This window comes from Glandiceps talaboti, chromosome 21, assembly GCF_964340395.1.
Source record: "Glandiceps talaboti chromosome 21, keGlaTala1.1, whole genome shotgun sequence".
In the NCBI taxonomy this organism is placed as follows: domain Eukaryota; kingdom Metazoa; phylum Hemichordata; class Enteropneusta; family Spengelidae; genus Glandiceps; species Glandiceps talaboti.
Genome location: NC_135569.1, coordinates 10021480 through 10047245, shown reverse-complemented (window position 1 = coordinate 10047245; position 25766 = coordinate 10021480). Strand labels below are relative to the sequence as shown.

General features: G+C 34.1%; 1 protein-coding gene across 1 annotated transcript in view; it reads left to right on the top strand.

Annotated features, from left to right (window-relative positions):
* LOC144451098 (voltage-gated potassium channel subunit beta-2-like) overlaps positions 1-25766 on the top strand; it is a 144654-nt gene that overhangs the window by 36843 nt on the left and 82045 nt on the right. The window contains exon 2 of the mRNA XM_078141870.1: positions 18418-18495. Coding sequence (XP_077997996.1) covers positions 18473-18495 — 23 coding nt within the window. The 5' untranslated portion in view covers positions 18418-18472. The remainder of the gene's footprint in view (positions 1-18417; positions 18496-25766) is intronic.

Genomic DNA, 25766 nt, shown 5'->3' with positions numbered 1-25766 from the left:
GGAATTATAGTTGGACTGATCCCAGTTAATTTAATAAAACTCTCCTTGATTGTAATAGACACCAGGCAGTTGTTAAATGTAAGAGAACTGAAAGTTAACATATGAAAGAAAGTTTTATAGTTCACCTTGAGATACCATAGTTTAACTTAATAGTTTCATAAAACTCATCTAGTATCATATTTATGGCAATAAAACTTAAGTTGAGTATAATATTACCCCATTATAGTTATATATAAAGTTTATTTTATCACAAGCATGAAATGTTACCTTGACTCGATTGACTTCTTCAGTACCGGTATCTTCTGAATTAAAGTAAACTTCATCAGTTGAGACAAAATATTTGGATAAGGTGATATAAAATTAATGTATTTCCTGCTTGTGATGAAATAACCTTTATCTATATATAATGAAACCAAGTTGATGAATCTCTTTGGCCTTGTAGAGTTATTTTCAAGAAATAAATTTCTCTTCTCTATAATCCTGATGTTAATAGTTAAGTTTGTCTAACTGCTATGCTATGCTATGGGTCTCTCAGTATCTCGTTTTACTGCTGAGGATTACACACCATTCAGTAAGTACAACAACAAGATATGATGAATAACTGGGTCCTTGGGAAGACTAGCATTTAGCTAAGGCTTAAAAAGATTGTGTGGTTCTGATTACGCTCACTTGTAGAAGAGGTAGGGTAGGTAGATTATTTATTTAATTTTTATATATATATTTTTGTCATATGTGAGTGTCTTGTTGAGGTAGTTATGTTTTCCATAGTTTTCCATATGGTCTCTGTGTTATTGGTTTCTTCCCATCAGATGTACAGCCATTACAGGTTGAGAGAACAGTTTTAAATTGTCTTTTGAAGATGTTGTTAGTTTCTGCATCTACTATTTCTCACGAGACTTCACAATTTCATGATTTTATTATTTATTGTTGAATGCGTAAAAAGGGTCGGCAAGGAAAAACTTAGGTGGGGTTGGGTAACCGGAAACAAACAATTTTTTTAAAGGCCTAAGTAACCAGTACTAGTATTGTTTTTATCCCTCTTTATAGGCCCACTCTGAAAAGCATTAAACATTGAGATGTGAAAAACAGTTGTTTGATGAAGCTACATAAGTTGGTCCAGAACAAATGAATATTAAATCCTATGTAATCCTCATGGCTCCATTGATAAGATAGATAACACTAATGTGAGAACCTGGGATTGAAACCCTGGCCGTTAAAGAGAGTTACAGTGACATTATCACAGAAGGTGGACAGTCAGATGTATGTAACTGACCTTGTACTTTCACGTGTACCTGAATTTACATATAAGCTAACTTTTTCACACCTCCAGTTTTCTTAACGCCTCCAGTAAATATTGATCATTATTGTCAGATTTAGTTTAGATTTAGACACTGAAGAAGGACAAGTGATTTGTTCAAACATGTCTGTTTCTAAATAAAATGTGGAATGACAGAACCTGTGTATGACTCTTTAGAAATGAATATTAAAAATATCATAAAAACATGTTCAGATCTGTACTACATGTATTACCAAAATAACATTTATGATTTATTATAAAAACCAACCAATATAATAATATTTGTAATTATTAATAATTATATAAAGTGCTTTGAACACACAGTGGGAGAGCGCAATATGTGTATACAAACCAACATTGAAGACCTAGTTCGAGCACATCTGAAGTCTCCCAGCACATCCACATTGAATCACCAGGGCATTCAGTCAACATAAATAACGTAAATATTCTTGACACCGAAACTAGACATTTTGAACCATCATTAAACAGAGACGGAGGGTGATACAAACATCCAAGCTCCTATGACCCCTTATTAGGCTCACATGTCCGCAAGGTCACACGTACTGAATAGTGGCTCAATCTGTTGACAAAGACTGAAGTGTGCAGTCAAAAATTTCAGGTAAAATTTTCAAGTTGTGTTTGGAACAAAAGTTAAATTGAATACTATGGTTTACCAACACAGATGAATTTCCATTTGAAGAAACCATCATTATTATATCCTTTGATGTATATGATCATTTACAGCTATAAATTTTAGCTGCACTAGCTGCAAAGGAAACATTTTTTGAAACTTTTGTTAGATATAATGATTTATGCGTAATAATATCCTACACCCCACTATTGAATCACCTGTAAACATATCTGTATACAATATAGCATGCAAGTTATACCAGATTTCTTCCTCTCTGTTACCCGGGTTCTCCACCAAAATTATGGTAACAATGGAAATCTATGCTGCATTGCAGTTTATGAGATTACCGTTCCTGTTTATCAGGGGTTCTTAACCCTTAGCAAAGACACTAACACATGGCTCCATGTTAACTTAAAAAGTTAATGCTACTGAAAAAGTATAAACATCTCAGCAGTGTACTACATGTATTAAATTCATTTATTCATCATGAATATATTCTACGTACTGAAAACTTAATATGTTCTGTGATATGAATACTATAAAGTGAATGATATTGTAATTTGATATTAATATTGAATGAATTATGTGTATGCAGACTATGAATTTAGATATGAGGATGTTAATTATTTTGAATTCATGCTGTCCAGCACTACTGTAACCCAGAGACTTTTAAGGAGTTTAGTTAGTGATATCTATTACACAATAGGGAACTTGCAAACCCGCCATGTTGAATGTTGCATCATGGGAAATGTTATAATAAATGCTAATCAATTAGTATTATGAACAATATTGTTATTCTGTTTGTAACCACAAATGATCAATTCATAGTCACCCTGACCATTGTGGGAGGTTTATTTTATTGGTAGCTCCAGATTAGGTAATACGATAACCGCAGATAATCCCATAGTCCTTTGCGTCTGAGCATGCTCAGTCTGGATTGCAATTTTCTTATTGACCACATGTGTACAGCTCTGGTGTGCAACTGGTCTTAGACCAGTTCCTGACGACCATGGTCCTATTTACACAACTTATCTTCACACATTACTGTGTAATGTAATATACTGTGTAATGTAATGTATAATGTAATGTGTGAAGATAACGTAGTGTAAATCAGAACACAGTCGTCAGGAAGTAGACTACATGTAGTAGTGTGCTACAAATATTTCAACCTCAATATACCAGATCCGTGAGTTTGGTGCCGTATGTCAAGTAAAGTGCACACACATATCTACAATGTATGGTGTCATTATAGATAGGTTTTTACTATGCATAGAAAGAAAGGAAATGAAATACCCTGTAGCATTCATTCCAGACTAATCATATCGGAGATTGATCTCAAGATGTTTTTGATGAAAGTAAACCATTCTAGATGTGAAACAGTGATAGTATTTCTAACTTTCTTTCATATAGAGTTTAAATTTGAAATACCAGTCTGGAGTCATGCCGAGATTGACCCTAGTTTTGCCCTTAACTAATAAGGTATTAACCTTTCACATTGGGGGACGATAATGATGATAAGTTTACATGACATAGATACACACACTATGACCTTTGGGATTTCTATCTTTATTGCATCTGTGTTCTGAATCAGACAGTTTTAAATTTAAAATGATGTGTGTTTTATATAGCATAGTGTTGAAATAAGTTAATGAACATCCAAATCATTATGATTGAATCATGACCAATATACATGTAGTATAGCATGTTTACATCGTCGTCTGTGTTTTTTGTTACGTTGTCTCACAAACCACTTGTAAATAGTAGCGATAAACGATTAATTAAACCATGCCTCCAGTGACAATATCAGCATGTTTGTTTATAGATACAAACATATTTACATAACAGTCACTATATTATGTAAATAATGTTGTTCTTGTGCACATCTCAATGAGGGCACATTTACATATCAACTTCATTTGAATATAGTAAATTAGGCTGACATACGTTATCACTCCCCATTGTTACACCAATCAATTTGTTTTGCTATATACAACCCTAATAACAGGAAGGGGTTATTTTGACAAATCATCTAGTTGGCCATAAAATCAAAGTTTTCTTTGTGATAATGTGGGTTTTAAATTGTTGAAACAGAAAGTTTGGAAGGGTTGTAAAATGTTCATACATCAGTGGCTTTGATATATGATGGCATGGATAAGTTTACATGACTGACACACACACACACACACACACACACACACACACACACACACACACACACACACACACACACACACACACACACATGCATGCATGCATGCAGACACATTGAGTTTTGGAAGCCTGTGCTTAGTTTTGTTACAGACCATTACATAGCCATGTTTAAATAAAAGTTACATTATATATCATACATGTATGTTGCTACAAGCTAAGTTATAATACACATGTATGGTGAACAGATCTATATGCATGAGTGAGTGAAATACAAGAAGAAATTTTATAGTAATCATGAGTGAGAGACGACTGTAGACATGAGAGCGCCATAGCTAATGACATCTCAATACCATATTCATTAAATGTTACATGTGTGAAAACTGATATCATTCGGGAGCTTATTATTCGCAGTAATATTAAAAACACAAATATAGTATTTCATAACCCTTAGGTGGTAGACCGGATTAAATATTCTCTGTCTGTATCATAAATGCATCCATGTGTCTCAAGTTATTTCTCTGCATTGTTGGTACAGTATGGTATGTTATACAACTCATTTAAACCAACTTTTCTTGTTCATCATATCTAATACTAATAGATCTATGCTGTGATATTAGGGATCTGGTGAACTCTGTTGTATGTATATCACCAGGATGCCAATATAGGAGAATGTCAAATTATGAAGTCCAAATAAACACACATTGCAGTATCTAATCAATTTCCTCTCAATGCACATGATGCATTTAAGTTTTGAGTTGACTGAATGCTATGTACACACTCAATCAACCCAGCAGTTTTGGACACACACGTATGTAACACACATGCCACATATCAAGTATAGTTTATTTGTGTTTCCAGGCCTCTGGCCCATTTGCAAAGGAGTTTAGTATACTTGGAAATTAGGAGGCAAGGTGATTGGTTACAGAATATATAAAAGTTGAAAATACAGCACAGACACCTCCTTACATGCCCATACTTTGTGTACATAATCTCATGCTTTATACATAATTTATATATGTAAGTATACCAAATAAAACATAACATAAAATGCTCTTGGTCCAAAGAAATTTTAAATAGGTGATTTGTTTGCATGGGGAATTTCTTTTGACAGAGAACATTCAATTTTACCATGTGTATCATTTTATTTCAGGCTTAGCACCATTTATATTTTAGCTGGAACTATGTAAGTACATACACAAGCGCACACACACACACACACACACACACACACACACACACACACACACACACACACACACACACACACACACACACACACATGCATACACACACACATGCCCATATGAAACACATGCACACATGTATGCATGTATATATGCATTATGCAAATACACATGCATATATGCACAAATACATGCACGTGTATGCATGTATACATGCAAATACACAATCCCATGCATATAATATGCATGAATGCACGCATGCATGTATGCATGCATGCGTGCAAATACACATGCATATAAGCACACACACACGAATGCATACACATTAGCATGCATGTATAATTGCATTGTAAGCACCTTGAACTTTCAGGAAAGTCGGATATACATTGTAAACAATGGACATGTCAATAAACTACAAATTAGTGGTAGCAGATGGTATATACAAATCTTGACCCTGACCATCACTTTAATGTATCAGTGTCATGATGTAGAACAAATTCATGATGAAGGTTCTGAGGTTAATTGATGTCTTTCACACTCAAATAAGCAAATGAGAACAACAGACAAAACTATGACATAAACATCAACCATATTTTTTTTATTAATAAGTGTTTTTGTTAAGATTTGCATCTAGATTTGCATACCTTGTACCATAATCTGAATGGGGAACCCGGGTAAAATACCAAGGGAACTCATTTAGACTTTGTGTACTACTGCCTTGAACAAATACATGTACTATACTAGTAGGGATTGGGTTATACCCTGACCAAATACATGTACCAGGAGAAGGAACCTGGGGTAGATTTTACCTAATGCTGTACACACTGACACTGACAGAAGTGTCTCAAACGGTGTGCTCCTGACATTGTACAATTTCACTGTATCTTTCTTTTTTGTAATTAGCTGTGTGTGTGTGTGTGTGTGTGTGTGTGTGTGTGTGTGTGTGTGTGTGTGTGTGTGTGTGTGTGTGTGTGTGTGTGTGTTTTAATTTCTGTCTGTCTGTCTGTCTGTCTGTCTGTCTGTCTGTCTCTGTCTCTGTCTCTGTCTCTGTCTCTGTCTCTGTCTGTCTCTGTCTCTGTCAGTCTGTCTCAATTATTAAAGTCAGGTGACACTAGAATTCCATTGAGGTCAAATTTCTGAAGTTTTTAATAGACAACTTTAGAATTCCATGATACATATTCTTGGAATGCCATTCAGTCACAACACAATGCCATGCAGACAGTATACAATGTACTACATTCACATTACAGGGACCTGGGTTGACTTGGTGTCTTCCGCTGCACTTTCACTCACTACATTCATGAAAGTTAGAACCACAGAGAACATGTTACCCTGCAAGTATTCCTATTTGTGGTAATGCCTTGAGTATGTTATATACTTGCATTGCGTGTCACAGGGTTCTGTCATCGTATACATGTATATAGAATTGTAAAATCTTGACACAGAGCTGACGATATTTAATTTAATAACCATTTCTATTAATGCAAAAAGTTATTTAAAAATTCATTGTTACCATTCTGGCATATTCCCAGTTGGATGTGTTGAATAATATATTGTGGGGAAATGATTTTAAATTAATATATGCAATGTATTGTGTTTTATTTCCTTGTGAAAAGCTTAGATTAACAACTAGACACATGACAGCTGTCTTTGTAATGTATATCACCAGGTGTCTGCCCTGATTTGAAAAGACGAAAATACCCCTTATTTGGTGTCCTTAGAATGTTTTCGGTATTGCCATAGGCTACATGTACATTCTATTCCCAACCAGACTCCCAAACTAAACTTTTACAAAACAGATGCGTGTACCTCTTGTAATATCATAGTTCCCTGCTGATGAAATGGAAATTGAATTGCAGACTGCTTCACATAAGGAATTAGTTTTTTAATGGCTGTTAGGTTCATTTAGTATTGTGCAAATAGCTATGTAGATTTTTGCTGTCAGGTTTGGGTGCACAGAGTTTTGAGGGTGATTAGTTTAAAAGTCGACATCCATCCGACCAGAAAACTGAACAAGGTTACCAATATCTCTCTTACATGTACATGTATGTCTCAAGCCTTCAATCACAATCAGGTGATGGTCAAATACATGTAGATCAAAGTAATGGGGGGGGGGGGGGGGGGGGGGTTGATATTGGAGGAGGGAAATGTATGTGAAATCACCAAGAAATCTTAGAGCACTATAAATTGTGAATTTCAAGAATAGATACTTACATGTACAAATGTATGAACAGTAGAGCTGGTTAAGACTGAAAAACACAAAGTTCAGTATACATGTAAGTTGGATATGTTTCAATACTGTAAACCTGGAAATGTTCCCTAAAGTCTTATTTTGCTGGAAATATGCAAAATACAATGGAAGGTGGGATATCTTATAGATTAAATATTGTCAATTTTTTTTTTTTACATAAAATTGCATAGCTGTGGTAGAAATTCTAATTTTATTATGGAATAAACAGTTGTCAGTATTTATGCAAATAATGATATAAAATTAAGAAATTTAATTTCCCTTTTAAATGATATTTATATTATTAGTATATTTGTTAGTAGATATGATAAGAACTAAAATCATTGATTATTATTTTAGTGCCGAGTGTTGTAAAATGGACACAGACTTAAAACATTGAGAATTTGATGTTAGATATTGATTTCTGTGGCTCAGTTGTTAATGTGCAATATAAGTCATGCAGTCAATACAATAACATTGACATAGTGACAGCTTGATGTTGCCATAGAGGGCGCCCTCACAGTTCATTCATACATCTGTCAACTCTTTCGATTTCCCACCATAAGATTGGATAATAAATTCATGTCTTTCTGTAATTTTTTTGTTGAACTTTCATTTGATTTTACACTGGAGTTAGAGAAAAATGTTTTAAGAATTGATTTATGAAAGAATTTGGATGTTTTAGTAATTGATAGATTTAGTAAAAGTCTCTGAATTTGTTGTACATCATGTTTGTAGTACTTTGACAGGAAGGACATGGTTTGATTCAGACCAGTATATGGTTCAGACAGAATTCAGATGTTCTTTTTAAAGCATCAGGGCTCAAAATAAAAAGTAGTCCAGGGTAGTGTAGACTTCTAAACAGTGTATCTAGACTACCAAATTAGCAGTAGTCCAGGGTAGTGTAGACTTCTAAACATTGTATCTAGACTACCAAATTAGCAGTAGTCCAGGGCACATAGACTAGTAAACATTGTATCAAGACTACCAAATTAGCTGTAGTCCAGGACACATAGACTACTAAACATTGTATCTAGACTACCAAATTAGCAGTAGTCCAGGACACATAGACTACTAAACATTGTACCTAGACTACCAAATTAGCTGTAGTCCAGGACACATAGACTACTAAACATTGTATCTAGACAACCAAATTAGCAGTAGTCCAGGACACATAGACTACTAAACATTGTATCTAGACTACCAAATTAGCAGTAGTCCATGACACATAGACTAGTAAACATTGTATCTAGACAACCAAATTAGCAGTAGTCCATGACACATAGGCTACTAAACATTGTATCAAGACTACCAAATTAGCAGTAGTCCATGACACATAGACTACTAAACATTGTATCTAGACTACCAAATTAGCAGTAGTCCAGGACACATAGACTACTAAACATTGTATCTAAACTACCAAATTAGCAGTAGTCCAGGGCACATAGAACACTAAACATTGTATCTAGACTACCAAATTTATAAGGTGGTAATCTACTGTAAATGAATAGAAAATTGTTGCTGAAAAAGTTCATGTAGCTAAACCTGACTACTAAGCATAGAACTAGAATTCAAGCCCTTGGAGTAAAAACTAATATAGATTTTTTCCATGTTTAGTTCAGTTTTATGTGAATGTAGACACTAACATTAATCATTATGATGTTATTGTATACCTAAACTAAATCACACAATTAATATAATCTACTTGTTACCAGCAGAAAGTTTATTAACCATACTTTAAAGCCTTTTCTCAAGAAGTTCAAAAAATGTTTAACACTGAACTTTACAGGTGTAATGAACAATTTGAGGGAAACACATTCATTGAAAGCTGAAAAAGATAAGAACAAGTGTAACACAGAGTGATAAAAGTTGAAATGCAGAAAGATATAGATAACAAGATTGATTATTTGTTGAACTGAAGATGATCTATGTATAGCTGTTTGATGAAAATTTGTAAATGATGAAAATTTTCAAGTTTACAATTTTTATCAAAATTCTTCCATTATATATTTTTTGTCTTTTAATGGTAATGTTAATGTTTTTTTTTTATATGACATTTTCCCAGTCTGTGCTCAAAGCACTTTATAATGTAAGTCAGCAGTATCACACATGAAAGGGGATGAGTACTTAATTTACATCTAAAAAGGATTAAGTTTTACTTCCTAAATCTCAGTTTTAACACTGTCTGAGACAGTCTATTCTCTAAGGCCAAATTTAAAAAAAAAATGTGTTTCTGATAACCCAACCGACACAAGTTTAAGCCCCCCTGATGGTAAAGATATTTTTTGCCTGCAAAAAAGGTAAAATGGTAATAATTTACTTGTATTTCTGTGTACACCTTCATGCCTTTGCCGTATCAGTGGTCATGTTTAATAAAATCGTATTCCAGAGAGAAACCATGTCTTTTTGAACTATAACAGTACAGTCTGCATAACGTGTTTGTCTACTTAACTTATAATTGTCTTCATTTACTTCTTTTACACCTCATCAAACTCTCATGGAAATATTGTGACCAATGTGTCTTACCTTGGGGTCGAAGTAGTTAAACAATTTAAAGTAAAATAAAATGAAATTCCAACCTACCTACCCTATTTTCTGAAGTCATGCTATCGGAAACAAACAATTTTTTTTACTTTGCCTAATCGTATGACTATGAGTTACAGTATTAGTAATTAGTGATGTAAGTTGTTGACTGGAAATTGAAATTTTGAGATATTATTTATTATTGATGGCAATTAGTAATAATTTTGTGTTTGTCTAATTAATTGAAAGCATTTACCAGATGTGACTAAATGGATAACAAACAAAGTAAAGAGCAATTTTTATTTTATCTCTGTCTTTATGAATTAATTACTGTGATAAGAAGTGAAGGAATGTCACCAGCTGGTTTTATTTTCCAAGTATAATTTATTGACAATTACTTCCCTACTCAACAAATGTGTTATCAGAAATATAAACATTGAAAAGAAATGAAACATGGTAACTCTCTGCTTTACAAATCTGAGATTACCATGGAAAGCAAGCTATCTGCATACTACAATATATACACAAACTAAAACTTACTATGGAAAGCAAGCTATCGGCATACTAAAATACTCGGTATATACACACAAAAACTTACTATATGGAAAGCAAGCTATCAGCATATTAGGATATACACAACTTACTGGAAAGCAAGCTATCGGCATACTATGATATACACAAACTAAAACTTACTATGGAAAGCAAGCTATCGGCATACTATGATATATACAACTAATATGTGGTAGATTATACAAATGGTAGATAGCATTTAAAATTCCATAATTTATCACTCACTCACTCACTCACTCACTCACTCACTCACTCACTCACTCACTCTCACTCACTCACTCACTCACTCACTCACTCTCACTCACTCACTCACTCACTCACTCACTCACTCACTCACTCACTCACTCACTCACTCACTCACTCTCACTCACTCACTCACTCACTCTCACTCACTCACTCTCACTCACTCACTCACTCACTCACTCACTCACTCACTCACTCACTCACTCACTCACTCACTCACTCACTCACTCACTCACTCACTCACTCACTCACTCACTCACTCACTCACTTAGTCAGTCAGCCAATTACAAAAGCAATCAATTTCATGAGTAATATTTTTCAATAGGAAGTAATTGTTCTTAAGTGCAGTATAGTTAGTAGGTTTTAGAAAATAGATATGTAAACTACAGACAGTCTGTGTGACTACAGTGTAATGAATTCTTTTGAAATTGAAGGCATTTATGTTAGTTATTGGTTGTTGCTATAGTTCTAATCAGTGTTCCCTCTAAGTTTTTTGAGATTGAGCAGGAAAAATATGGAAAGAGTGACATGGCAGCCGTGCTTGTATGCCTGTGGGGGGATGGTCTGGAAGGGAGATATTCCCCCTTTCTGGCCAAAGGCTGGAAGCAAAATCATATGTTATTTGAAATATGAAGCTAACTATTTTTACCTGCTCTTGGATGCTGAATAGAGAGAAATAAAACTCTATGACAACATGTCATTTAAATCATTAATTATATTTTATTTGTATATATTTTTTCTGTTTCATTCTTGATGTTTGGATATAAGGTTGCGCAAAACATGAAATTTGACTGCGAGAGCAGACGGAGACCTTGCACAAATAGTACACAAATAAACAGATAGAACCCTGGTTGGGTGTAGCATGAGGGAAAGCATGCCTATGAATCGTATGATATGACACTTAATATTCATAACACTAAACAGAGTTAATGCAATAGAAATTTGCAACCATAAGTACTTATTTTCAATTGTATGCTCTAACTTTGTGATATTCATTACATAGATAGTGTCCCAATTGTATTTGTTGTATATGCATAGCCATATTTTCAAATACAGAAAAGGTACTACCTGCATAAATTATAAAGAGATACAGAGATGCATGTAAACTAGACAGTTTTTAGTGTGTCTGTAGTTTTCTTTGTTCTCCTGTTTCTATTAATTTCTAATAGGGTATCACAGTAATTTGAATATCTAGTGTATAGCATAGTGCGATGATTACTGTCGAAGGTGGTAAGTGTTACCTTCTCGTTACTTTAGATAGCCCTGTTTGAAGGGGATTTTATCAGAGAAATGCATTATAGTAATTCAGGTCCCTTTTTTAACACAGCAGAAATGTGGATGTCAGCATGAGTGAATTTACACATGACACAGTCAGTAATTCAGGTCCCTTTTTTAGCACAGCAGAACTGAGACTCAGTAGTGCTATAGGCCTAGGCATGGTCAAGCATGTCAGTCTGTCTTTCTGTCGATCTCGCTGTCTCTCTCTGTGTGTAAACAACTTAAAGTAAAACACTGCCAGACCGATTGCCTTTGGTAGGGACATTACTTTTGGTGTTCAGTTGGGAAATTGTTCAAAGCACAGTGGTTGCATCACATGTGTGTGATTTGGTTCTGAAAATGTCATTTTAGGTCAAAAAACTTTGATAAAAACTACCACACAGATTGGCCTAAAAAGTTTGGACTAGTTTGCAAGTACACAATACTAGCTTTCAAACTCAAGTCATGAGTGCATAAAAATTCTAACTTTTTATCCAGTCAAAGACCTGGGGACTTAGTATAGTACATGTGTACATTGTACGGTACATATAGTTTGTGCATGTATTTAATTTGATCTCTTGTCACCTGTACATGCATGTGTGAATGTTCAATATACCGTAATGTAAATATAACATTTTGAATTGACATAAAAACCACAAGGAATCTTTGTGCCAATAACAAATCAATAGAATATTCCAGTTTTTCCCAACTTATAGTTGTTTTGTGTGCAAACAAATACCCCAGGTAGAAAGAGGAATATTATTGGAATTATGTTATGATTGAGATGAAAGTTACATAGTCGCTCCAAACTAGATTCCTAAAAGGTAACTTTATCTCTGCCACTGACAGTTTACCCTCTAAGCCAATTTGACGCACCACTGACGCACACAATTTCTAGTGGCACACAAAAATTTGGTGTTGCCCTATCTCTTACTTTGTGCTGACTCACAAGAAATGCCAGTTTTTCTCATTTTGACTCACAACAACAAAAATTTGGTTATCGTTAGATGGCACACTGGCCACTGATACAAGTACCTGATGGTGTTCAGTATTTTCTCTTCTATTGTTCATGGTTTTAAGAATCAAGAATCAAGAGTTTTGAGACATCACTGAATTAATATTTCACATCATTGTATGATCAAGATTCATGGTAGATGGATCAAAAGATTGCAATTGTATTAAATTTTCTGTTCCAAGGCTGAGTATTACTCCTGCCCACAAGAACAACAAAAGAGCTGAATGCACCTGTACATGTAGGTGTTTGTATCCCTTGGGGCTATTTTACATTATTGAGCATGGTTGATGCTCCCCTTGTCATGAAATGCCGTGTAACATGAGAAACAAGCTAAACGAAAAACTTGTTGTTCAGAATAGAAAGTCACTTGTCAATCAGAACAAGTGAACTATTCCTTGTAGCTAAAACAACCTTTGCCTATAAGCCATTTTTCGTCTCGCGGCAGATTTCACGAGATCCCATGTGAGCCATTGCTTCCATAGCAACCACATGAGGATGGTCAAGCTGAAAGTGTCAAATGCTTAGCAACATTATTGTTCTCAATGTCATCACACATGACGACGACGAAAGCTTGACTGGATTCTTATGTTTGACAACATTGTTGCTAGGCATATTTGTATATCTCGCGAGATCTGAATGAGACTTAAAATCCCGTATTGGTGGCTGTGTACATCAAAGTCAACAATCTGTCACCATTAATGGCACAATATGGTATTCCACAGAAACATTATCATAAAAGATAGACAGTTTAGAAGGCCATATCTGACTTGTACTGGTACTTTCATACCTGAGCGTACATATATTGAAGCTAACCTTTCTCACACCTCGATCTAGTTTACTCAACACCTCCAGTAAATTTGGATTATTCTGTCAGATCCAGTCACACACTGAAGAAAGACAAGAGATTTGTTGAAAACAATATCAACTCAGTCACTGTCGGTGGTTCCAACAGAATGTTGTACTAGATATATATAGACATTTGACTATACGTTGGAGGAAGAGAGATTGTAGAAAATCGAACCCAACATATAGCAACTAGACTATGGTAGTTTGACAAAGCCTGTCACTTCTAAGCAAATAATCACTTGTTGTTCAGAATAGGTGCAATCTACACAAGCAACACAAGTTTTAGAAGCACTATAAGAACTGATGTGTCGTACACACCGACCTCACTGAAGGATATTCATTTAATTACATGGATCACTAATTTATACTTTTGACTCAAACTGACTTCATAAGTTAATAAATAATTTTCCAAGTTAAATTCTTACAAAATGCCACTGACTAGGAAAATGATACACCATTCCATACAGTTATATTAATAAATTATTATTAAAGACACGGATCAAACACGGTTCCCTCTAGGCTAAGGAGTATTGCGAATTCACAAATTTAAGATGCACTGGTAGTTTCTGTGGCAGCCATGCTTGTTGGGATTTCCACATCTGACTTTAGGCAGGATATGTTTCAATAAATGAATATACATTGTATGTGTATTAGAAAAAAATCATAGGGAACAATTCCTAGCAGAGAAAAAAAAGATGAAATAAACCAGTTATTTTTTTGAAATTGATTCACACACATTTCTTAGCTGCTATTGAAATGGAAATGGCCAAAAAAATTCATCAGCTTGTAACGAGTCCATCAAAAGATTGTAAGACAACCAAGAAGTTCGAAGTTTTTTTAAAAATTGAGCTTTTGATCTGTCTTGGTCGACGATCCTCATCACAATGACAAATTCATTAGTTACAGCTGCTATATTTGGAATGTAGAAAAAAGTCTGTTTTATAACAGTGTTTCTTCTGGGGCACATTTTAATTTAGAATTTATTCCTTTGAGCCAAGAATCATGTATTCCTTCTATCATTTATCTACTAGTAGTAGTAGTAGGTACAAGAACAAGTATCAGAACACATAAACTCTTTTCACCATTACTAGTGATGTCCACACACACACACACACACACACACACACACACACACACACACACACACACACACACACACACACAGTAATAATAATATTAATAATACTGTAACGATAAAGCAAATTTATAATGTGCCTGTTCTCCGAAGAGTTCCAGGCACAGACACAGAACTACTAACAGAATGAGAGTATACAAAGAAACAATTTGAAAACATGGAAGGATGTAGAGAGAAGTATGTAAGTGAGTGAGAATTAAGATTGAAATAGGCAAGTTTTAAGGACAGAGTGGAAGGAAGACTTAGAGTGAGAGTGATGAAGACTGTGGGGAAGACTGTTCCAAATTGTAGGAGCAGTGTAAGCAATACACATTCACATCTTGGTACGATACTTATTAATATTACCAAGTAAACAGAAACAGAAAAAGGTGTTTCAATGAGGTTTTCAAGATATGAATTTTAAAGTGGCCATATGGATAAGAAAGGAATTAATTTACAAGAAAACCTTACTGTATATTTCTTCTTACAGTGGCTTTGCGGATGAGGACTGGATATTTATATTGGATTTTCAATTTATAAAACAATTTTATCATGGCTTCCTACTTGAAAAATCAATGTGAAATAACATAGACCAAGCCTGTGTTTGTAACTCAATACATTGCGAAAAGCTAAAAATTGTATAAAAAGTTGTTATTGTACGTACAATAACATAGATTTTTACCCATTTATTAATCTTTTGCAATTTATTGAGTTACAAACACAGGCTTGGTACATGTATGTATTATTTCACTTTGATTTTTCAAGTAGGAAGCCATGATAAAATTGTTTTATATATTAATCCAAAATAAATATCCAGTCCTCATCCATATGGCCACTTTAAAAAAACAAAAAAACAATGTGGGACAACCTGAACCAAAAAACTAAAAATTGTGTAAAAGTTATTTTTTGTACGTACAGTAACAAACATTATACACATTAATTCAGTGTTTTGCAATTTATTGAGTTACAAACAAGGACTGTACATACGTTCTTTCATATTGTATTTCCAAGTCAAAAAACTTAGTAGAGTTATTTTATCAATTAATAATCCCAGATAAATAGAAATTTTCATCTATATAGCCACTTTGTTTGTAAGAGAAGACAGTGGTGTATATGCAGCAAGCTTTCAAATAAACCACAGAAGGAACACTGAAGTAAAATATGACTTTTGCTACATTTATTAAATTTAGCTGTGATAGAGGACACTGGCATTATGCAACTCACGTATACAAATAAACCCTAGCAGAAACACTGAAGTATATTTATCTATATGTGTGGATGACTGAATCTATTTCATATCGTATCTTAATGAATTATGTCTTTATATTTCAAATTACACACTGTACTAAGTCTTTAATATGATAAATATATGATAACATTTAATTAAACAATCTTTGAAATGTGCAAATACAATAAACACAAAATTAAAACATAAATTGCTATTCCAAATAAAGGCAAAACAATATCATTGAGTTATAAAATTGGTATAAAAATGATTCATTTCCTGAGAATCCTGAGAAATTATTTATATCCAATTGTTCAGGTTAAAAATGAATTTCATCTATTTTATATATATTGTGTTCATGATTGCCATAATACCTTTTTCGAGTAACAAAAATTAACATCTTTATTTGCTTCTAACTTCTAAGTTCCCAACAAGCTTTAAGATAATGAAGATGAAGAGATAAAAATTGTAGCTCAGATTGATTATTTTTTCTCTGTTCCTCTTGGCATGCCTAGATGTGGGGGTTACATAGAGGTCATGCAAATGATAAGGCTGAACTAAAAAAAAATTGTGTGTCTCTGATTGCGCTCAATTTTAGAATAGGTGGGGTAGGTAGATTTTTTATTTTATTTATTTTTCATATGTGAGTGTCTAGTTCAGGTGGTTATGTTTTCCGTTGTTTTCTATATGGTCTCCATGTTATTGGTTTCTTCTCATCAGATGTACAGTCATTACTGATTGGACAAACAGTTTTATATCTATTTTAAGTTGATGTCAGTTTCTGCATCCACTGTTTCTTGCGAGACTTCAAAATTTTCTCGATTTTAACATTTTTTTTCTTGAATACGGAAACAAAGTTTAGGGTCATGGTGGGGTCAGGTAACTGGAACCAAACAATTTTTTTTTAGGTCTTAATATAGTAATATGTATTTCCATCACAGATCTAGACAGAACAAAAAACTACTGTGTACGTGTTCTTATACAGATAAAATAAGTTTTGCAATATACATTGTATTATTTGAACAAAAATAGTGATTGCAAATTGAGTTTTGGCAATCACTGAATCAGATTTAATAATACATACAAGATTTATTTTATGGAAGTAAAAAGCAAAGAAGAAAAAACAAACCGAGTCCTGCAACCTTTTTTTACATAAATTAATTGGAAGCAAAAGATGTTCAATAATTGATATCTTACATTGGAGGTATTGTGAAAAGCTATAGGGCTAAGCCTAGTAGAATTTATGTTAGTTTTATTTCATGCAACTGTACTTCTTATATTTACACTGTTGATGTACAACAGTTGTAACAATTTACCAAAAACTGGAAAAAAATATGATAGAATTTCATATCTGTGAGGCGTAAATAGTAACATGAGAACAATTTATCGTTATCTGATCTCCGTTAAGCAGTGCTACCCGTATCAATTCCATGTAGTGTGGGAAGTCCCGCAGAGTCTCCTGTCGATATCAATCATATATGAAGTATTCAATAAAAACAGGGAATACACCTGATGGCCAGACAAAATAGAAAAGTATGCTGTGACCTCAACAGAAATGTGTGGGGTTGTTTTGTAGTAGAGGGATTTCACAGTCTTGCCCCTGCAGTTTGTCATCATTTGTACATCTCAGTGGAAAGGAGTAGGATGTATGTTGTCCACAGGTGGGGATCTCAGCACCACTTCTGTGACTATTACAGAGCCATTAGTTTTAAATGTCAGGCTGTATTGATTGAGATATTTTTGAGTGTTTTCCTTCATATTATTGCATAAAAAATATGATGGACTAAAATGGTTTTAATGAATAGCTGTATTGTAACCACACCTGCGAGCAGTCTCATAGAAAAAGTGTTTCTCTGCAATATCTTTCAAATGGAAAGTTTCAGGTTGTGTTTTCAGTCAAGTGAAATGTTCAGCTGTCTTCTGTTTAATACAACCAATCATCAATACTTTATCTAACATCAAGTATGCCATATTTGGGAATAACTATACCCATATTTGGCACGGGAATCTTAGTTGCACCATATTTGGAGTTGGATGTTCCATATTTGGTGCTGAGTATACCATATTTGGTACTGTTCACAAAGTGTTGTTAGACTTTTTGACTGATGTTGTATTTTTGATTCATTACTTACAGAGGTTGCAGTGAATCTGATTGCATGGAATGAAGAAGGTTTGTGAAAACACTGAAAATGACAACTTATATGCAATATAGGTAAGTCAGTATTTTTTGCTCCTGTTTTGAAAAGTCAAAAGTAAGTATTATTTTTGAAGCTCTGTTACATATTGTTTGTGTTTGTTTGTTTGTGTGTGTGTGTGTGTGTGTGTGTGTGTGTGTGTGTGTGTGTGTTTGTGTGTGTGTGTGTGTGTGTGTGTGTGTGTGTGTGTGCGCGTGTGTATGTTAAGGGGTGGGGTAATGTTTGTTGCATATTGAAATATACTTATTAGGTTGACTGCCTTCATATTTCCTTGTCTGGTAAAGAAGAATTCTACAAGTAAAATATCATGGTTTATGATTTTTTTGATAGTAAGAGTGTAATACTCTGGCAGTCAAGGTCTCAGTTTACTAAGATAGACACAAACTATTGTTGTGACATGTTGATATACTACTTTGGCAATCTAGGTCTCAGTTTTAATACTACAACGATCTTCTACCAACTGTATCTCTTAGCCTGCTAAAACTAACTACTATCAGCAAGTTTCTCTATTGATCACAATCTTAATTGTAAACAAATTGTTGATAAGACCAAGGTTGTATACTGTTTCATTTGCTAATGGACCACATTAGAAAGGTCACATGCTAGGCTTGTAAATAAACCAATTGAAACCGTATAATTTTACACTTGATATGAATGCTATAAACGAGTGTAGCAAATAGAGAAAGTGCTTTACTTCAGTGTTACTCTTTGTAATACAGTTAGTATGACGATTGCAGTACATACAGAAAACGCTTTACTTTGGTGTTATGGGTTGTATTAGCAATTGAAACAGTATACTTTTACACTTGATATGGATGCTATAAATGATTGTGGTACATACAGACAACGCTTTACTTTGGTGTTATGGGTTGTATCAAATGAAACAGTATAGTTTTACACTTGATATATGGATGCTATAAATGATTGTGGTACATACATGTACCGACAACGCTTTACTTTGGTGTTATGGGTTGTATTAACAAATGAAACAGTATACTTTCACACTTGATACGGATGCTATAAATGACTGTGGTACATACAGACAACGCTTTACTTTGGTGTTATGGGTTGTATTAGCAAATGAAACAGTATACTTTTACACTTGATATGGATGCTATAAATGACTGTGGTACATACAGACAACGCTTTACTTTGGTGTTATGGGTTGTATTACAAATGAAACAGTTTACTTTCACACTTGATATGGATGCTATAAATGATTGTGGTACTACAGAAAACACGTTACTTTGGTGTTATGGTTTGTAAAAAGGTGTGGAATTCTCCATTTACTATCAATTGTGCTAACTTTTAATGCTATAGAAGACATGCATCAATGTTACCATTATACTACTAATATGAAGAACACTTGTAAAGTGCCATATATCCTAGTAAAAGTTCATAGGTGCTGAGTAAAACAAAAAACATCAAATATTCTTTACATGAAAATCCATTTGGTTGGTAAATCATGTCGAATTGAACTTTTGTTCCAAACACAAACTTGAAAATTCTTTGCGAGTAAATTTTGGCTGAATTCTTTGTGAGTAAAGTTGAGCTAAGTGTAAGTGTACATGCAACTATTATTTCAATGATATGGACTTAATTTAGATATAAAATATGAATGAAATCCCAAAATGAATCTAAGATTCATACTGTTATACCTATCAATGTCATACCCTGTCAGTGCTTTTACATTTGTTACAACCCATGAAAAAACACTGGTGCATTTGCTTGCTTGTAGTAAGTAGAAATGAGACAAGTTTCATGCAAAGACATACAATGTAATTAGTGTAGGTAACACCACCAATAACTCTGTTTACTGCTAGACAACACCACACATTATAACAATCAAGTCCTACTGTTACTGTTTCATTATAACTTCCACAGATATAAACAAACTGATAAAAGCATCATGTGAACCTGCATCAGAGGCACATGCTGTTGTTTTCGTATCAGTTACATTGTTTTACCTAATTTTGTCTTTGTACGATGTCTTCCTTAGCTCACTTCATTCAAGCAAATGCATGTGTTTTTTTTGCAAGTTGTATTGCTTTTGAGTACTCAAGATTATAAATTTGAAAGTATTTTGTGCTTCCAAGGTGATTATTATCAACGATAAAATTAGTCTGGATGTCATTGTGGTCTCTAACTAAACCATGTGGAGGTGTAAATCGTAACTATACCACATAGGAACTAGACTACGATAAAATATACATGGAGTTGAAATTTGGTAAATGCTTGTGATTTAATCGATAACAATATAACATGTACTTGAAATTTAATGGATGTATATAAATAGGTTTGATTTGACATGTATTGAAACTACTTAATACAGACCTATCAATATGACATTTAGGGGTTCGCACTTAGCCAGTTGTGTCGACTTTGAGTAGACTCTTTAAGTCTTAACTTGCCACAAGAAAAACAAATATGAACAGTTGTGTCAACCCAGAGTCAGGTTAAATTAGTCTGGTGGAATAGGGTGGTTTAGCATCAACACATGGACACAAAATTACATTTGATTGCATAAGTGTATTTAGTTTCTTAGGAAAAGAAAATTTCCAGGGCCAAAGTTCAGGGTTACTTCTAAATGATTGGGAACAAATGATGGCTATGCTAATATTGGATGATTTCGGTATGTGATTTGTGTCAGCACGGAGTCAAGTACAAAATACAATGTGAATAGAACCCAAAATACAGCTTATCAGTTTTACTACTTATCACCTAAGTTAGAGTGAAACTCACATTTTAGCCTGAACATGTTAATTGTGTACTTTTGTGTAGTTCTAGTTTTATTGGGCCTAAAAAATAAAATTGTTTGTTCCGGTTACCCAACCCCCACCTTGTTTTTCACTGCTGACCCTAAGATTGTTTTTTATGAATTCGAGAAAAAAATAATAAAATGGCACAAATTGTGAAGTCTCGCAAAAAATAGTGGATGTGGAAACTGACATCAACTTAAAAAGACAATATAAAACTGTTCCTCCATTCTGTAATGGCTGTACATCTGATGAGAAGAAACCAATAACAATTTTTTTTGTTGGGCCTTACATGTAGATATAATGTCCGTTTTATTACCATTGAATACAGTAAAACAGATTATGGCAAAGCCTATATTTCAAGGTGATTATTATTAATGATAAAAATTACATGTACTTGAAATTTGATGGATAAATATATGTGATTTGATAAAAATAAAAATATACAGTGTACATGTACTTGAAATAGACCTATCAACTATTACACCTATCAACATGACATTATGTACTCACGGTCTGTGTTAGATTTATTGGAGAAATGTTATTACCATTATATACACCAGGTTATAAATGGCAAAGCTTTTAGTATTTCAAGGTGATTTTTATTAATGATAAAGTGTTATATACTTGAAATGTCATGAAACATGTACAGTGTACATCATTACATGTACTTGAAATTTGCTGAAATGTGTACATGTACTTGTAAATGGATGGCTCACACATCATTTACTTAAGAGTTTTAGCTTAAAGTTGTTAGTAGTGACATGTTAGTATGATTGACTGAAGAGAACCACAGTTAATAGGCCTGGAAATGCTGCCCTCTACAGTCTATATTGTACTACTCGGTTACAGTTGAGGGCGGTGTTTAAATAAAAAAGAACTACCAAGTGATCAATGCACTTTGCTAACAATTCATAGATGTCAGAACAATGGTGTCTGAAAATTCAAATTCAAATTTAATTTATTCAAATTTTTGAACGTAGATAGAAAGTGGTCATGTGGATGACTAATGGGTATATATTTTGGATTTTTAATTCTAAAGACAACGCTACTATGTTTTCCTCCTTGAAAAAACAATGTGAAACAGCATATACTAGTACTAAATTCTTGTTTGTAACTCAATAAACAGCAAAAAAGTTAAAAAGTATGTACTGTCAATGACAAATAATGGCACAGGATCAAAACTCCTTTCTGTTAGTACTTTAATAATTGACATTGTTCTTTCAGTTGTACTTTTGGAGTCAAAATTTGTAATCACACAGACGTAAACTATTAAAGAACTGTTTCTTCAATGAAGATTTGTTTCCCAACATGTGACATTCATGTTACTGAATTTTTGACCATGGTAGAAAGAAACATTATGCAAGTGCAACCAATAGTACTAGTAGTGAAAATAAATGTTACAATTTTTGTATTAGACACTGATTGCATGTCATTGCATAAAGTAGTAATTGAAATGCCTGTGTATGCAATTAACACTCAACTATTAATAGTCTTCTACTTCTGAATAGCACTCCTAGTGGCCAAACTGTAAATTCTTTCATTTTTGTTGTAACCAGAATGTGATGTATTTAATATTTACTGATAGAAATACTGTATGAACTCTCAAGTCAAAAATTTGCTCTGAACAGCACTCCTAGTGGTGAAACTATGAAATATTTCACCAAGTCAAAGACTTGCTTATGAACAGCACTCCTAGTGGCCAAACTGTGAAATCTTTCATCCTTTTTGTAACCGTAATGTATGTATGACTCATAAAATGACAATAGTGGAGGTATTCTTTTCAAAAACATCATCAATATATATTTTTTGTAATTTATAAGCTAGTACTTTCTGTAATTTTGTGAGCCCGAATAGAAACTTAAAGTAACCGTCTGTATCCAAGGACCTGTACAGTACTATGTAAAATCAAATTCAGTACACTATAATTATTATATCACAGACTTGCTCACAACAAAACCAGCCATCTGGAAGCCTAATATGCTAATTTACTACTAGCTGATTTACATTTAATGTATACAACTCAGCCATCTGGTAGTCATACAGCCTTTACAGGATAAATGCTCATTGATTTACAAGACATATTTGCAACCTGCACCCTAGGTCAGTGACTGAGATAACTTTTACTAACCATGTCAGTGTCTTGTGACACCTACGGTATATTCTGAGCTTTATGCACATAGTAATCGTCTAAAGTCACCCCAGCATACTCTGCCTAAAGAAGGTCAGTGTATACATGTATTAATTTGCTTTCTGATACAGCCTTGCTTTTATCAATACTTTTATCAAAATCTTTCAAAACCAAACAATGATTACTTTTCAATATCACATCCAACATTGTTACCAAAAAATGTGCAAGTTGTTTCTTCAAATGTATTTAACAATTATAGGCTATATATGATAAAACCTTGAGGCTTTATGGACCATATATTGGTTAACACATGCCTTCTCAAGATCAGAACCTTCCACCATATTTGGTAGTACAGTCTTCATGTCCTTGAGACCTGGTCAGTACATTCCAACATTCAGTAGTTAAGTACAGTGTACAAACTCTTGAGAGGTCAGAACCTTCCACCATATTCAGTAGTTAAGTACAGTGTACCAACTCTTGAGAGGTCAGTACCTTCCACCATATTTAGTAGTTAAGTACAGTGTACAAACTCTTGAGAGGTCAGTACCTTCCACCATATTCAGTAGTTAAGTACAGTGTACAAACTCTTGAGAGGTCAGTACCTTCCACCATATTCAGTAGTACAGTGTACAAACTCTTGAGAGGTCAGAACCTTTCACCATATTCAGTAGTACAGTGTACCAACTCTTCAGAGGTCAGTACCTTCCACCATATTCAGTAGTTAAGTACAGTGTACAAACTCTTGAGAGGTCAGTACCTTCCACCATATTCAGTAGTACAGTGTACCAACTCTTCAGAGGTCAGTACCTTCCACCATATTCAGTAGTACAGTGTACCAACTCTTCAGAGGTCAGTACCTTCCACCATATTCAGTAGTACAGTGTACAAACTCTTGAGGTCAGAACCTTTCACCATATTCAGTAGTACAGTGTACAAACTCTTGAGGTCAGAACCTTTCACCATATTCAGTAGTACAGTGTACAAACTCTTGAGGTCAGAACCTTTCACCATATTCAGTAGTACAGTGTACAAACTCTTGATGTCAGAACCTTTCACCATATTCAGTAGTACAGTGTACAAACTCTTGAGGTCAGAACCTTTCACCATATTCAGTAGTACAGTGTACAAACTCTTGAGAGGTCAGTACCTTCCACCATATTCAGTAGTACAGTGTACAAACTCTTGAGAAGTCAGTACCTTCCACCATATTTAGTAGTTAAGTACAATGTACAAACTCTTGAGAGGTCAGTACCTTCCACCATATTTAGTAGTTAAGTACAGTGTACAAACTCTTGAGAGGTCAGTACCCTCCACCATATTCAGTAGTTAAGTACAGTGTACAAACTCTTGAGAGGTCAGTACCCTCCACCATATTCAGTAGTTAAGTACAGTGTACCAACTCTTGAGAGGTCAGTACCCTCCACCATATTTAGTAGTTAAGTACAATGTACAAACTCTTGAGAGGTCAGTACCCTCCACCATATTTAGTAGTTAAGTACAGTGTACAAACTCTTGAGAGGTCAGTACCTTCCACCATATTTAGTAGTTAAGTACAGTGTACAAACTCTTGAGAGGTCAGTACCTTCCACCATATTTAGTAGTTAAGTACAGTGTACAAACTCTTTGATAGGTCAGTACCTTCCACCATATTCAGTAGTTAAGTACAGTGTACAAACTCTTGAGAGGTCAGTACCTTCCACCATATTTAGTAGTTAAGTACAGTGTACAAACTCTTGAGAGGTCAGTACCTTCCACCATATTTAGTAGTTAAGTACAATGTACAAACTCTTGAGAGGTCAGTACCTTCCACCATATTTAGTAGTTAAGTACAGTGTACAAACTCTTGAGAGGTCAGTACCTTCCACCATATTTAGTAGTTAAGTACAGTGTACAAACTCTTGAGAAGTCAGTACCTTCCACCATATTTAGTAGTTAAGTACAATGTACAAACTCTTGAGAGGTCAGTACCTTCCACCATATTTAGTAGTTAAGTACAGTGTACAAACTCTTGAGAGGTCAGTACCTTCCACCATATTTAGTAGTTAAGTACAGTGTACAAACTCTTTGATAGGTCAGTACCTTCCACCATATTCAGTAGTTAAGTACAGTGTACAAACTCTTGAGAGGTCAGTACCTTCCACCATATTTAGTAGTTAAGTACAGTGTACAAACTCTTGAGAGGTCAGTACCTTCCACCATATTTAGTAGTTAAGTACAATGTACAAACTCTTGAGAGGTCAGTACCTTCCACCATATTTAGTAGTTAAGTACAGTGTACAAACTCTTGAGAGGTCAGTACCTTCCACCATATTTAGTAGTTAAGTACAGTGTACAAACTCTTGAGAAGTCAGTACCTTCCACCATATTTAGTAGTTAAGTACAATGTACAAACTCTTGAGAG